Source organism: Chinchilla lanigera, unplaced genomic scaffold (genome assembly GCF_000276665.1).
Source record: "Chinchilla lanigera isolate Chin_1 unplaced genomic scaffold, ChiLan1.0 scaffold00002, whole genome shotgun sequence".
Lineage (NCBI taxonomy): Eukaryota > Metazoa > Chordata > Mammalia > Rodentia > Chinchillidae > Chinchilla > Chinchilla lanigera.
Window position 1 is genome coordinate 20,509,729 of NW_004955403.1, and position 16,625 is coordinate 20,526,353.

The 16,625-nt window shown below is 51.0% G+C and overlaps 1 protein-coding gene across 1 annotated transcript in view; it reads right to left on the reverse strand.

Moving 5' to 3' along the window:
* Positions 1 to 635: 635 nt before the first annotated feature.
* Hoxd4 (homeobox D4) overlaps positions 636 to 16,625 on the reverse strand; it is a gene marked incomplete in the record, with an annotated part of 16,201 nt that continues 211 nt past the window's right edge. Inside the window, 6 exon segments of the mRNA XM_005373411.2 lie at positions 636 to 1,059; positions 1,592 to 3,056; positions 3,680 to 3,792; positions 5,920 to 5,944; positions 7,101 to 7,231; positions 16,464 to 16,625. Coding sequence (XP_005373468.1) covers positions 725 to 1,059; positions 1,592 to 2,018 — 762 coding nt within the window.

Here is a 16,625-nt window from a genome sequence, read left to right on the forward strand (position 1 = left end):
ACACATCTGATTCAGTTCCCTGAAGCTCAGCCCCTTCCACCATCTTAAGATTTTTGGTATGAAGGTGTCAGTTATTTCTACACCCAATTCCCCAGCAAATAAATATTTAAGCAAATATAATCTAAACATAAAATAACCCGTTTTCTTTCCTTCTTAAACTTATGTCTTTGGGCATGGGGCCACTATGAACAAAACTTTTTTAAAAAAATTAATTACACTGGAAATTGTACAGGCAACCCAGAAATTCAGAAATCTTGGCCCAGCCCTCCAGCTCATATGGAGCATCTATCACAGTGGGGGCCAACCTTCAGCCTCAACTCCCCCACATTACCAAACCACAAAACTCCCTGGAGGGGTGCAGTAGGGGAGAATGTCCAAATTCACACTGGGATAAAGCATCCAACCTTCATTTGCAAATTCAAAATCCAACAGCAGAGATTTTCATGAGTTTAATGACTCGCCATGGTTTTATGTTCTCAGTAGCTTCTGCCATATAATAATATACTTAGAGAGAGAATCCCACCCACCCCTCCCACCCGCATCTCCACTTTAGGGAGGGGGCTGCCCTCGGGCAGGATGCTAACCTAGTCCCAGGGCGTCCTGCAGGTCCCAGGCCCACCCCACAGTACCTTAGAGCCCAGCGAGGTCACAGCAGGCCCGGCCTGCCCCCGCAGCTTCGGCTCAGCCTGGAGCGCAGGGAGGGATGGGCCCAGGGTCCCCACTTCTATAAGGTCGTCAGGTCCATGTGGTGGTCCTTGGTCATCGGCTGCAAATGCTGGCCAGGGGCGGCTGAAGAGGAGCAGGAGGAGGAGGAAGATGACGATGATGACCTGCCTTTAGTATTGGGCAGCTTGTGGTCTTTTTTCCACTTCATCCTCCGGTTCTGGAACCAGATCTTGATCTGGCGCTCAGACAGACATAGAGTGTGAGCGATTTCTATCCGACGGCGCCGCGTCAGATACCTGTTAAAATGAAATTCCTTTTCCAGTTCTAGGACTTGCTGCCGAGTGTAGGCTGTCCGGGAACGCTTGGGCTCCCCGCCGGTGTAGTTGGGGTTCACTGCGAGACAAAACAGACGGCACAGCCAGGTCAGCACCCAGCCACTAGTTAGGCCCCTGGCCTCTGCTGCTCACTTCCTGGCGCGCCCCAAGGCCCGCGCCTCCCAATCTCGCTTGCTTCCTCCCTCCCACCCTCTGCCTGGTGCACACCCTCACTCCCACCCACACTCACTTTCACCCACTCCCCCAGGCTCGCGGGGCAGGATCCCCAAATGTGCTCCCTTCCCCCTGGCCCACAGGGAGATCCGGAGTCCCTAAGCATTTTGGAGATGCCCTTCTCCTCCGCGTTCTCTCTGCTCTGCAAATGGAGTCCTCCCCCACCCCACCCCCATCCCCACCCCCTTTTGCGCCCAGAGCCAAGCAGCCAGCCACATGGTCCCGGCCTGCTCCCTCCGCTATAAAAATTTATGGGGAGAGTAATTGGAGCGCCCAAGGAAGCTCCAGTGCCCCCACCCTCTCGCATCCCCCCTCCCGGGAGCCCTGGGCAGCGGGCTGGAGGTGGGCGCCGAGAGGAGGCTGGCACCGCGCCTTACCCGAGTTCACGTGCACCTTCTTCATCCAGGGGTAGACCACGGCCGGCTGTTTGAGCGCTGTTCCGGGGGGCGGCTGCTTGGGGCCGCCAGGCTGGCTGCAGGCCCGGGCGCCTGGCAGGGGCGCAGGCGGGGGCGCCGGACACGGCTCTCCCGGGGTGCCGTAGTGCCCGCCGGGGCCGCTCGCCTCCTGTCCGGGGCCCCGTGCGGGCAGTGCTGCGCCGGGCCCGGGCCCGCCGCCTCCGAAAGGCTGCTCCCCGAAGTCGGGCCGCGGGTAGAGCCCCGGGGGCTGGAAGTCGGCGCCCTGTGCGCCGCCGCCGTAGTAGTCGGCGCCCTGCTCGCCTAGGTAGCCGCCCTGCAAATATTCCTCGCACGGAGGAAACTTGGGGTCCACATACTTAGAGTTCACCATATACGAACTCATGGCCATTAATTTCAGAAGGTAGAAAATACTAATTTTTCTCGTGTTGTCTTTTTTTCTCCTTCCATAGGGCCCTCCTACTTGCTGTCAACTGAATAAAGTTGGGCGGCCATGTGACCAGGCCAGCCAATGGGGAGGGAGCGAGTTTATCACCGGTTTGGTGAGCATCTCATAATTTTCACAAATTTAACTAAATAACGTACGTGTAATCAAATGACTTGCCATACCACATTTGCGGGCCCCTGCCAGGTGTTAATGTAGTTCCAATCTCCGTCACCCCTATTTTCAGCAGGTAGTCTCAGCTTTTGTCTCCTCTGACTTTTGTTAACCTCTCCTGCCCTCTCCACTCACCTCGATGAAAGCACCCCTTCAAGGTGGGCACGGTGCAAGGGAGAATGAATTCTTTTATTGGGTACAAGGCCACAAAAGGTGGGTAGATGAGGTGGCCTCTGAGTTGGGCACTTTGTCTGCCCAGCGACGGAGCGGGGACTCTGCCATACAAAGACTGAGTCCGGCTTTGTCCTCATCAGGGTCACCCGAAAGTTACCAGAATCTGGCCGGCCTGAATTAAGTTAGGCAATGAGTAACCACCAGGCTTTTCTCCAGGTACCCAGGTCAGGGGGTTGCTAGCCAAAGCTGGGCCTTGCTGATGTGGCAGCAACCACAGATGCCCAAGTTCTTGCAGCTGAGGGTTAGGCCCAGAAGGTGGTGAGGGGACCCTCATCTTACCTAAATGTCCTCCAAAGGTACCTACTGGCCCTTTTTTTCAACTTGCTTTTGCCCTCCCACAAGGTTCCCAAAACCCAGTTAGTCCCCATTTGGGTATATTTATATCTCATACCCTGGGGAGGGCAGAGCTGTAGCTGGAACTGAGGGGTCATTTGCTTCACTCCCCAGCACCCCCAAACCTAACCCTTTTGGCCCAGAATTCACGCAACCAGTTAGGGTTTCTTTTTGCAGGAGCAGCACCCACTGAAGCCTCTATTTAAAGGTGAGGAGCTTCTGAAGGAAAAAGCTGCGGGATGTCACCAGGGACAGTCGATCTTCCTGGAACAGAAAGAGGTGGCTGACCCACACCGGAGTCTCCACCTCCATCTCTTGCTATTTCGGAGAAACGTGAAGTTTTTGCATCGACCATATATTCCCCTAGAATCGAATCTGTGACTATGTGGATACCACACAAATTCGGTTCTACAGGGTATATATAGACAACGTTACAACCTTCGGGTCCTACCCAAGGCAGATACTCAGACCGCTGCCAGCCCTAGTCTCATCCTCCGAACCACCACCAGCCCGACGCAGCCACCCACGATTTCAGGGACAGTTGAGATAGTCTGACAAGCTTGGTGACAATTTGCAGCAGTGAGTTCCCTCATTCTTTTCCTAGGGCTGGGGTTACTGAACAGCTGAGCAGCAGCCAGGATATTCTTGAGAAAGAAAAGAAGAAGAAGAAAAAAATCCATCCTAGAGATGGCGGCTTTATTATTCCTCTCTCGGGATCCAAAAACCCTCCCCCCTTATCAAGTGGTATTTTCCAAAAAGAAACAAATGCCCTCATCGGAAGAAGAAAAAGAAGCAAGAGGGAAATATCCTTTGCCTATTTTTTTTTCTCCACTGCCTGATCAAGGCAGGTTGGTGGACAAGCTAGTTCTCCAAAGTCATGCATTTACCTTCCTGGGCCCTCAGCCCGGCTGGCCTCTCCGTGTCCCCGCAGCTTCTACTGCAGACCCTGAGGCAGGCGCTGCTCCCAGGCACCAAGCCGCCCTGGTCTGAGGCCGGCACGCTAATGGTGAAGGGCAGGGCGTGGGGTCATTCGAAATCATTTACAAACATATCACAAAGTTTCATTATTTTTGCTTTGCCGACAGCAGCACACAAGAGTACAAAAGTTCACCAATTTTGCCCGCCCCAGCGCCTCTGTGCTGTCCAAGGCTTGCCCCTTAATTCAGGGGATCCAGGGCGCAGCCGCACTCAGATTTCAGCAGCAGAGGATACCCTTGCTCAAGTGGGGCTTTTGGATGCCTGATACTAGGCCACAGATGTTCAATTTTTAAAATATTGTTTTGATTCTCCTGCCCCCCCATAATTCAAAAATCAGTGTCAAGTGGGGCCTGGGTCTGGTGGGGGTTGGGACAGGAAGGCTCCCCCCACCAAAGCCGCAAAGTTGGCCACGTGCTTCTCCTTAAGGTACCTACATGTTGCCCTTAATTCTTTGGTTCCAGTGATTTAACTATTTGTAGGAATTTTCGGGGTGCCAACTCTTAACAAGGGCTCTAAGGCTACCAAATCTGTTCCTCCCAGGACAGACCCCCCAGTTGCCCCTAATGGCAAGTGTCCCCACCCATCTACCTTTCTAGGGACACTGGGCCTACCTAGGCTTTATCCATACAAATTGGAGGAACCTCCTGGGCTGGGTGGGGACCCAGGCGAGTGTACACATTTTCATATTTGTTAGACGCTGTGACCTGCATTTCACCTTATTGCTCGACTTGTTCAGACAGGTCAAAGCCAACGAGTTATTGATGAACAAAAGCGTTAAATATTCACCTCCCTCTCAACTGCCCATACGAATGCTTTTGATCTCTCAGGCTTTCTGTGCCGTGTTCAGCTACAAGGGGCCAAATGTGAATTTGCCAGCAAGCAGCCTCGGCAGAGGTAAGCCCCGATTCAAGGCAGCAGGAAAAGCGGGGGCCAGGCCAGGGGCTTCTGGGGAAACCAAATTTTCAGCCTGGAGCCCAGAGCCTGGTTCACTGGAGCCAGCCTGGTTCATGGAGGGGAACTACATGCTGGGCAGATCTCAGCTTCTATCGGTGAGCACAGCCCCCAGAGGGTCCACTAGGCTACCCAGCCTAGCATGGCAAAGAAACCTGGCTCTGAGCCAAGCGCCAGCATCTCCAATCGTTAAGAGAAGGTGTCTCACAAGAAAGGGAGGATGCCTGCTTCCTACAGCCCTGCATAACCCATCTCCTTTAAAATAAAATCACCTCCTCTCTGCAGGGAGAGAGGGGCCGTTCTTTTTTCCGAGTCTCCCACCATAGCCACTGCCTTAATGAGTTGGTCCTCCTGGAGACTCCAAAGGCTTTTTCAGAAATGTACCTGTCTTCCGAAGTACGGGCAACTCAGAAAAATCCAAACTCTAGAGCCAAGGAACCCAAGAGTCACTGGTCCCATCCCACCCCACTCCACCCAACTGTGCTTCCTTAGGGCATCACGGACTCTGACGCAGAAATTCTTGAATTGCACTCACGGAGGAGGAGAGGTGAATGAGAAGAGGACTGTATCCTCCTCACTGTGCTGACCAGGTCCCACACCCAGGGCCCACGCCACGGAAGCTGGGGTGGGGGTGGGGAGAGGAAGCGTGTTCTAAATCTCAGACTTTGGAGCCCCTCCCGGAAAACGGGCCAGTCCAACACATACGAGGCCATTGAGGGTTAAGTTTTTGTTGTTTTTAATAAATGTTAAAAGAAAAAGAAAAAACCACAGAAGATTGGGCTAAACTGGGCTGGGTTAAGCTGGGCTGGGTTACAGAGGGGGTTGCACTGCCCCGGGTTTACTTTGTAGGTTCGGACCAGCTTAGGGTGGGCTGCTAATGAGCTGCAAGCTCCTCACCGAGGGGAGCGCTCCAGCGGCACTGCACCTGTGCGAGCTTGCGTGGTCTGGGGAGGCCCAAGGACAAGAGCGAGACCCCGCCGTGCTCCTTTAGGCAGGTGACTGTGAACTAGGCCCCAGAAAAACTGCCTAAGAATTCAACTTGGAGCCTCCACCTCTCCCAGCGGGCTCTCCTAGACGCTGGCCTGGCCCGGGGAGGCAGAGCCGCTGTTCACCCGCGCAGCCTTCGCCCACCACCTCCTGGGAGGAGAACCGCCCCTCCATTCGCTATTTTATTCGGAAGAAACGGGAAGGTACTTACAGCGGCGCTCTGTCTCCGTCCGAACCTGTTGCAATGAAAAAGGAGGTCACTTAAATTTAACAGGATAATAAAGCAGAAATAGAAGATACAGAAAAATGACAAGGCCCAGACACCCCACCAATACCCCGACCACCCTATTCTGGGTGCCTGCCTCCCGGGGAACTATGCAAAGTTCCCCATGGACTGCAGTTCTCCAGGGCAGACCCACAACATGGGAGAGTTCGGTGCCTATCACCTCCACGCCTCGCACCCTTAGGTAAAACCCTCCTAGTTGTTTGGTAGTCTCCGAGCGCCTGTAACAAGGAAACCAGTGGGAAACCGGGGAAAAGAGGAGAAAATGGGCCTTTGCACGCTGCGTTTCGCACAACTGGTTGGGTGGGTGCAGGCCCACCGGGATGGGGGCAGCTGGTCCATCTGCCCCCATCCCCAGCTCCCCGGTTTAGCTCTGGGAACAATTCAGCTTCCTTTTCCCATTTTAGACTGGTTTCAAATTCCTGGGCCCCAATCAGTGACCTCCCCAAACCTGCCTTCTTCTCTTCCCAAAAGAAAGATAAGGCATAGCTGGAACTTGCTTCCCACTTCTCCAATTCAAAACAAAGACCAATTTCTGGGGTAAATGAGGACCCAAATGATAACCAAGGAGGAGGAAAATCAATGGGTTTAAGGGTAAACGACAATGCTTCAGACGGTTATCTAGCTCTAGGGGTATGCCATCAATTTTTCAGCACTGCTTCAGGAGAACACACAGACCAGTCTTATAAACTACTAGTCCTCCCAAAGGTGAGTGTCCAGGTTTAAGTTTTTAGTCTTCTCCAGTTTTACTGTAGGATAGTCACGTAGGGGCAAAGCCATCTCCGCACTCATCCTCCCCAGCCCCACTGTTTTATTCCACTTCTAAAGTGATGCTCTAAGATGGGGGGGAGGGAGGGAGAGAGAGAGAGAGAGAGAGAGAGAGAGAGAGAGGGAGAGAGAGAGCCCTTCTTGTGAGATGGAAGCTCTGAATTCCTAATTCTCCAGGTCCAGAAGAGAAGGAAGGAAACCAGGATTCCTACTTTAGGTATTAATTTAGGTTCAGGTTAAAATTGGAATTAACTTCAGAGATAATTCCCCAAGAAGAAAAGTCAAGGCAGAGCAAATCCCCAACTCTGGAGTTGTCACAGAAAAAGTAATAAGTGACTTACTGGTTTGCTTTCCTAGTGGGCAGGGGAGCTGGGAGTAGAACTGTCTCCTTCTGAGCCGGGTGCTGGCTGGAGCCTCTCACTTTCCTATCGCTGCTCCAGGATCCAAGCATCTGCACTTGTATGCTCTTAACCTAATTTATGGTGGGAATTATATTTTGGCTTGTCAACTCTCGAGCCATAAAACAAAGTTTATTGGAATCACGTGCTCGTAAATAGCCACTCAGGTCTCATCTCTGCAGAACCATAAATAACCTTTGGCTTTAAACTTTTATTCACTAAATAAAGGTTCACTGCAACTGTTCCCTCAGATTTAAATAGTTCCAAATATCCAGAATGCAAGGGAGGTCATATTCATATCAATACCCCAGGCTTTTCAAATAGCACCTTTTCAGAGAAGCCTGCTTAAATTGGGAGATAGTGCTATTTGGAAAAGGCTGGTTGGTGGGCATGTCTTATGATTCTTTGGCTGCATTCGCTGTGAGTACCATCAACTCCTTTATTTCAATCGTTTTCTAGCTTTAGATGTGGTAAAGAAGAAAGTGCAAGGCCACTTCTTGTTTATGTCAGAAGTTGGGAATTATTTGAGATTTTGTGCAAGTTTCTATAGAGAAAGAGTAGTCAGGGAGAGGCTGAGTGGGCGTGGGGGATGGGGTGGCAGTTGGAATTAACAGTTGGCTTCCTCTGTATTGTTGTGGATGGGCTCCGGGAAAGTTGAAGATAGCCACATGACTAGAGGTTTCTATAATTTGCTTAGATCTGAAAGAGACATCTTTGCAAGTGACCAAACTGCTTAAAACAGCAAGACTTAGGGTTTGGTGAAGTGAGAAAGTGGAGAATAGCCCCATCGGAATCTCTGGCAACTGAAGCTCTAAAGAAGGTTATAAAACAATAAAACAGAGCTGGTGTGAAGGAGAGAGGGTGTGAGGAAGCAAATGAGGCTCTCAAGGAACCCAAGCCCAGGAAGTCAGATGTTCCCTCTCCCACCATGCCCCCAACCACAGAGCTCAGGGCTTCCAAGTCCCCGAGTGTCCAAAACTGGGTGGGGTCCCCAGGAGAGCTCCCCCATCACTGCTACCCCCACCGAGGGAGAGCCGAAGAGAGTGTGCTGTGTGCCAGAGCCAGCTGCCTGCTGAGAAAGCCAGGAAAAGGCACTTGGGCCCAGAGCTGCTCAACAGGAAAACGTGCTTGGGGGAGAAGGGTGAGGTGGGGGTGGGGAAGATGCTTCCCCCCTCCACTGAGGAGCAAAAAAAAGAATTCACCTCCTAGAACCTTTCAGTGGTCCACCAGAGTTGCCACCAAACAGTGTGAAGACATGATTTTGACTACTGTGAAATAATGGATTTTCTGTGCCGATTTGTAGTGGTTACACACACACACACACACACACACACACACACACACACATGCATACTCACACTCACACTTGATTTCTAAATCAAATTCTGTTGCAACAGTTCCATCAGAAAGTCCCCTCAAGCCCATAAAAGAGGTCCCTCTGTACAAAAATATTTGCCTCCTAATTTCCACTTCAGTCCACATATATTTCTGAGCCCATTTCTTAATTTGACTCTTATTAGCTAGAAAACAGAAGGCTGTTAGCCTAGACCTTAGGACATCCTTTTTGCCCCTTTTTTATTCCATTAGCCAGGTAGGAGGACATTTTTTATTTCACAGTTTGTGGCATCTGTTATTAAAATAATGGGTAAAGATACCTTCAGAACTGTTTTCTGATTCTGTTAGCACTAGGTGAGCAGTTTTGAAATTAATCCTTATTACCTGTGGAAAAAAGTCAAAGTTGAAGGAGTTATAAAAGGCTTTATTTTTCTTTGAATTAATACAAATTAGTCAAAGGATATATGATTTTCCAGGCAATTGTGGTGAGCTTTTTATGGAGCTGAGGTAAGGAGAAGACACATCTGAGGAGGACAAGCGGTTGACCTAAGGGCGGCTCAGTAGGTATTTTTGGATGAATGGGGATGAAGGAGGGTGCTAGAGACTTGCCTGCACCAGTCACTTTGGAAGTGACATTATGCAGCCTCCTCTGTATTATGTAGATAATAAAGAAAAGTAGCTATGAGTAAGGGAAAGGAGGAAAGAAAGAAGCACATTAAAAATGGACATCTTCAATTAGTTTGTGATCTTAGGACACCCAGGAAAAATTATTAAAGAGCCAATGTTCACCTTTCTACAACTGTCCCTCGTCTCCACAATGCCCACTGTCCTTGGCTTCTGTAGATAAAAGTGAGAGTGGTTATGGGCACCAGACGCAGGGCACCAGTGGTTAGAGCAGAGTGAGCACGTGGCAGTGTGTTTGGGTTCCCAAGGGCTTTCCATGGCCCAGTGGTGGTGACAGGAGACGGGTGAGGAGGGAGAGACTGGGCCTTCTTAAACACCTGTAATGAATGAGCTTCTGGGGAAAGCAGGACTCTGGGTGCTGATTCTCCCCATTTGGTTAAAATCAGTCCCTGGCATTTCTGTCCAATTAGCTCCCATAAGGCAGGGAGGCTTGAAGGGCTTCTCCAACCCAGAAGCCACAGCCACCCCCGGGGAAGCAGAGAGGGAATGGGTCCCACCAGGCAGCAGCTCTCCTCCCCATGTGTTAGAGGTCAGCCCTCTGCCCACCCTAATGAGCTCTGCGATTTGGGTCCAGAAAAGAACACCTAGATCTTGGTTTTCTTCCCCCAGTACTGAGGATTGAATGCAGGAGGCCTCTGTAGTGAACTACATCCTCAGCCACTTTTAGGTTTTATGTTGAGACAGGATCTTGCTAAATTGCCCCTAATGGGTTCAATCTTGTGTTTCTCCTACCTCAGCTTCCCAGAGCCCTGGGAGTACAGGCATGTGCCACCATACCTGCTTTGATACTGACTATTAAATGTCCTCTAGCCTCTTCTCTTTCTTACTTGGTTTCAAGACCTTTACCTTTTATTTACTTATTTTCACTCATTTTTATTAGCTATGTAGATTAGTGGGCTTCATTCTGGCAGACGTACACATGCTCGTAATATATTTTGATCATTTTTTCCCTCCATCACCCCTTTTGCCACGCCTTCCCTCTTAGTTTCACTTTTTGGGGGGCAGGATTCAATGTACATAATGCATTTTTCTGATATCCACTGCCTCTCCTCTTAGAATGTTTGTACAACCGGAAGGGACAGATGTGGATGGGACAGATGTGGATGGGGCTTTGCGCGAACTTCCTGGCCAAAGGTAGATGGAGTAAGAGCCCCCAGTTCTGGTACTTGGACACCAGACTGGGATTAGAACTAGAGAAACGCTGAGCAGTGAGCAAGGAACCTCAAGCAGGAGAGAAAGTGCATATTCCTGCTGGAATTGAAGACAAAACACTTCTTTCCTCCCCTTCACAACATGCTCACTCATCGGAGGTCTAATCTGGAGTTCTTGGGGTGAAAGAGGTGATCTCAGATAAAAAGGCCAACGGTGGGATATGAGATGCCCACCTGCCCCCAGCCTTGAGACAGGATGTCTGACTCAAATAGGGCCAGGGCCAGAAAGTTTCCAGTGTTCTGGAGAAGGGCAGTAGCTCAGGTAGCCAGGTAAGTTCCAGAATTAGGGTTAGATGGCACAGGAGTTTGTGTCTGAGTGTGTGTGGGGAGGTCCAGTGCCACCACCCTAGGCCAGGGACAGAACTCTGCCTAACACAGCTGCTAGCCAAATACACTGCATTTTCAGAGAAAATCTGATTCACGTTCCTAGTTAAATCCAGAGAAGCAACTTGGCCAAGGGCTGTGGAGGCCCTGGGGAGAAAGTCAATAGGCAGATGTCAAGGAAGCCAGAGATAAGTAAATAGAATCTGGTTGCAAGGGGTATGCACATATGTGTGGCCTGAAGTATATTTATATAAGTCTTCATAAAAGATACAGATTTTGAAGAGATTTTGAGGAATAAGATGTCTCCAACACATTCCTTGGCATCACTCTGGCCCAGCTGGGCACAAGCAGATTAAGGGGGGTGGGTGGCACTCCCTAACTTCCTCTGCTGTAGCCCACTGGCTTTTTGCTTCCCATGCCACCTTAGATTTCAAGAGACTGAAGATAGTCCTTGCCCTGGGGCAATAGAAGAACAAAAGGAATGACCATCCTGGAGGTGTGGTTGATAGGACAGGTGGTGATGAGCCAGGTGACTCCAGGAGCTGTACAGTAAGGCCTGCTCTCAGGAAAGACCTGAAGTCTTCTGCAAGCGTTAAAGACCAGCCCAGGTCAGTGTGAGGCCTCCCACCAAGGAGCTAGGAGTGCTTTCCTCTTAGGGGTGGCCTGCATATATTAGGTACTAGACTCTGAGATTCGAGAGAACAGGGCCTATAAGGCCCACCACAGCAATAGGATAGGTCTTGGAACTGTGCCCTCCTGGGTCCAATACTTCCTGTGTGACCAAGTCTCTTCTGCTCAGAATTATTCAAGGATTTGATGAGTGATCCAGGTCTCCTTTGGCTGCAAAAGTCTAGGTCTGACTGCTAAACAAAAAGGGGTAGTAATAAGGAACATGTACTGAGTTCTTACGCCTCAAAACACCATTTTAAATACCTAACTAATAAGTGTGTGTGTGTAAAGCAGCTAGTGCCTGACGCACAGCGCTTGTAAGTGAAAATCCTCAGAGCAATCTGGGAAGGTACTCATCTCTGCTTTTCAAAGGAGGAAACAAACCTAGGGAGTTTGCTCTATTTGCCTAAGGTCACCCAGCAGGAAGTGGTAGAGCATCCACTTGAACCTAAGGCAGTGTGAACACAGAACCTGTCCTCTCTGACATCTATCACTAGGTCAAAAGGCGGGGGGACAGTGACTGTTAAAAAAAGAGAGAGAGAGAAAGAAAAAGGAAAAGCAAAAAGTCGTGAATGGAGCCTCAGGAGCTCTGAGGGATGCCCATCTGTAGAGGGAGAGAAGGAAAGCAACAAAGAATCAGGCAGGAAGCCCTCCACAAAGTGTGCACCCTAAATGCCCTAGGGGGAGGGGTGTCAGAATGTCTCTAGGTCCTGCATTCTCATTCGCTAGGTCTGGCAATGGGACCCAGACACCTGCTTTATAGACAAAGAGCTTTGGGTGCAGGCCTTCCCTGAGAATCCTTGCCCTAGGGAAAGGAGGGAGCAACAGGCTGCATTGCTAGGAGACAAAAGAGCTGTGGGATCTGGGGTCAGACCCAGTTGTTAAAGTTGGGTGTCACACCTGGTGCAAGAAAGGCCTCAAATGAGCTAAGTGGCAGGAGAAGGCTATGTGGATGGTGTGAAGAGATGTGCACATGTGCATAGTTCTGACCCGTGGCCCTAGGCCAGGCCCCGATAACACTGCTGAGGACCAGCTCCACGCGGTACAGAGCAGTTTTCAAGCAAAAAAAATTTTTTTTGCCCAGTTTCTTAGAGGGTCCACGGGGGTCCTGTTCTAAGTGAAGAGAGGCAAGCGAGGCCCGCCAGCTTGCTGGAGGGGCTGCTTGGGACCAGTGGCTGGGAGCAGCTTGTTCCCACAGGATCCTCCAAAGTGCAGCGTGCGGGAATCGCGCCCCCTCTGGGAAGGCGGAGGAAACGGGATGGCCCATCCGTCGCCCCCCACCCCCACCCTCGCGGCCTTCAGGCTCGGGGTTCTCAGAGCTGCCTCCTCTGCCCATCAGGAGAAGCGACCCCTGAGGATAGGGACGGCGCTGCCGACCCTCGCCCAAGGTGCAGAACACCTTGCACGCAGCAGGGGAGGGCGGGGGGGGGGTGCATGGGGACGGGGTGGGGGCGGGGCGGCTCAGGTCCTCCAGTCCCCGCCCGCTCGCGTCCGGGCAAAGGCGGCGTAGCTGCAGCAGGCGAGACACTTGTCCTACAGCGCCTCCTCCTGGACAAGGCGCCAGACAGCGGAGCGGGGAGAGCACGTCAGCCCGGGAAACCCGAGGCCAGGATCTCCCTCCGGCTGGCAGAGGTCTCCCCGCACCAAGGCCTGTCCGACCTTGTCCCCGGGGGGCTGCCGGGAGGAGTCAAGAGAACCCCGAGGCCCCCTCCCACGCCCCCTGCCCCCGGGACACACAACAACCAGCTCATGGCCAGAAGCGCGCACCCTTCGTTCATTAGTCGAGCCCAGGCACAAAATCCCTCCAGTTCGTCCGTTTATTTATTTATTTACTTGACTGCTCTCCGCAGCGCCGCTGGCCCCCAACCCTCGACCCTGCAGCGCTGGCGTAACAAGATCTGGGAACGACTGGCCCGCAGGATCGGCCCGAGTTTGGAGGTTTGAACAGGCGCCAGAGGAAAGGCCTTTTCCCAAAGCAGACGCACCAGGCTGAAAAAAATCTGTACCGTCCCCCGAGGGATAGATGTAGATGAATCTCCTGGAAAGATTTCTTCCCCTTTGGCTACTCGCCCGTATTTGCAGTCTGTTTCTGACCCACAGATTTAAATCGGAGTGGGATGGTAAGTCGTGACTGAAAATAATGCAGTTGAGGGCGTAGCTGTTTGGCTATATTTAGACGCAAGGCTGGAATAAAGGAAAGGAGAGTGGCGAATCCAGAACCAGGGGTAATGGAGAGCCCGGGTTCTATCTTCCTGCGCAGAGTCCCCGCGCCCCCTCCCCCGTCCCTGGCTGAGTCCAGGGCTGGGTGGCCTCACTGCACATGCGCGGACGCCTGGTGTGCACGCGTGGCCGCCTCGAGGGGCCCTGCGCGGTGTAGTACCGCACACTGCTCCCGCGCTTGGCTGCGTACGGCTTGGCAGCCCCATCTGAAAGAGGCGGGGAGTGCATCTTTCCTTTTCAGGAAAACCTGTATGAAAAGCCTTAACCGTTCTGCGTCGCTAGCCCTGTTCCGCCTAACCAACAAAATCTCCATATTACCAGTGAACACTCTCAGCGTTGGCATTTGGTTCAGAAATTTAACATCTATAGGACACTTGCTTCCCCTGTGTAGTCCATCAAGGCTGGGAAAACCACCCAGCCTCAGCAAGCAAAATATCTCCCTCGTTCTGCAAGACCAGATTTAAGAAACCAATTCCTAAAAAGACGGTATACGGTATATATTTACATCATTTCCGAAAAAGTGGCCCTAGGTTAGATTCAAATCGGAATTCCGGTTCCTTAGCTTCTCTCCATCTTCCGGTGCCTCCACATACCCTGCCTGGCCGCCGCACTGCGGCAATGCCGTAAATACCTCTAACAGCTGCCTGCCAGCCCAGGGTGAAATACTGTCTTTGTTCCTATTTCTTCTGTCTCTCGTGCTCAGAGAACAGAACTCTGGAGAAATATATTTATTTGCTAGAGCATCTGAAACACACTTGGTTTCCAGCCCTTGTTCTTGGCTTGTTTGGCATGGCGAGCTTCGTTCTTTTCCTGATCCACCCAGAGATCTCAAGACCAGCTCAGAGTTTGATCCGCAGATACCAAGGCCCCAACAGGCTATGGGCTCCCTAATCTATAAATGGTCAGAGGTTTGGGCCAAGAACGCCGGGACTTACACTTTCAGGCCTCTTGGCTCTTATACCACTTTAAAATTTCGTTTCCTTTTTTCTCTCTTTGTTTTTGGTAGGATTAACAGACAAAGGGGATAATTCTGGCAGTAGCAACAGCCTTAACTAGTTTCCTCCTATACTAAACGGCCTGGGTTCAAATGCGATTCACGAGTTATTTATTCCTCTGGATGCAACTGACCACTTCTTTCCAGCAACTTCTTGGTGCTGCTAGGAGGCTTACAAAGAGCCCCTTAGTTCTCTGTGACGTCCCATGACATCACTGCACCCAGGTTTTCAGTCACTTGAGCATGTTGAACCACCAAACAGAACCCAAGGAAGAGCCATGGACGCTCTGGACCTACAGATTAGCCATCAGACCCACCAGTCCACCTGCATCCTCTCCTACTCGTGGCCCAGATGACCTTGGGGCTCCCTCGGATCCGGAACTTCCCTCAGCAAGGCCTACAACCAGGTTTAGGGGCCTGCTTTTCAATAGGAAATGTTGTGTCCTGATATCAAAGAGTGATCTCAAGGCCATCATTATGCAGTAAAGAAGTATTTAACAAAATACAGACACTTAAATAAAAAATATCATTCGAATTTCCCATTTGTAGGTGATCAGAGGTTAGTGACCTAAGACAATTCTGCTGATGTCACCTGGCCACATATTGTGGTCCTCCATTTTGAAACGAATGCGATTCTGTCGTTTAATTGTTAAAAATGCCTGTCTACAAATGTGTCCTTTATTGTTCAAAAGCGTTTTTGTGGCTGCTATTGTTAACCTGTAGTGTCTGATTGAACAGTAAGTTAGGATTTGCCGCTAGGTGCTTTGTGGAGGACACGCCGCCATGCGCAGGTCCACTCCATACGCAATGCGGCAGATTGTCTGAAGATTTTCATATCTCACAGCATGCTTATGAAAGACTGATTCCTCAAGTGCCATTCCAAATGAGTGGGAAAAAACATTTTCTGGCAAAAAATTTTTTAAAATGCATAATGTTTTGGTTCAGTAATTTTGACGTATAGAGGCAAATATATAATATTTATTAGTATTTTTTTAAAAAATTACAGTTAGCAAAAAAGATCTATTATTTCTACTCTGGCAAATGAAAAACACACGCAATGTTTGAACTTAGAAATGCTTCGCATTTCTGAAATGTCTGTTGGGTTTATCCTAAGAACTGCACCAGATTTTCTGATACTAATCCAAAACGTGTATGCATTTTGTGACATAAAATAATCCAAATTCATCTGACAGATCATCTCTCAGATGTGTGAGGACCCTATCGAGTTATTACAAAAACTTTCCCCAAAAAACACTAGGAAAACTTTTTAAAATATTTAAGATTTCACCTTATGCACAAGGCCCAGTAAACCATCAGCCCTAGAAATCAGCCAGTATCATTCATTCACCAAAGCCTAGATTCAAAAAACCAAACACTTAGTGGGTACACAGAGACCACCCCACCCCCACCCAGAAGCCCTAACCCTCAACAAAACAAAACAAAACACCTGTTAGCCTCTGGGGTACCTCTGACCAAAGACAAACTGCCAAACCGCTGTCCTATAGTAGAGGGTTCCTTTGAGTCCTCACCCCTAGCAAAGCAGAGATATCCAGGCACCATCTGCACACCCTTCTTCCCAGGGATCGGAGGGGCTCTCCTTTTGGCAGCAGGGCCCTAGCTGCTGCTCCCCACCCCTCGGGATCTCCGGAGGAAGCTGCATTTCCCCTTTCCACTTCTAAACCCAGCAGGACCCCACCCCGAGCCCCAGGGGGCATCCTGGGATGGAGTGATTAGTGGCCTGGGGAGCAGATAGCGACCCCCAGGTTCCAGGGAAGCGTGGGGGGCCAGGCCTTGCTACCCGGACTGCCCAAGGCGGCGGCGCCCCTGGCCCCCTTGGCATCCCTGGGGCGCGCAAGGGGCGACTCTTACCGGAGGCTGCCGAGCTGGAGGCGGCGGTCGGCCCGGGCGGCTGCTGTAATCCACTAGGCGCTGCCGGGCTGCGCGCCCTCCCGGCGGCGGGCACCCGCTCATGGTGCAGAAGGAGCCGCGCCGGACCGCGGCTGCCCGCACCGAGCCTGTCCGCGGGCGGTG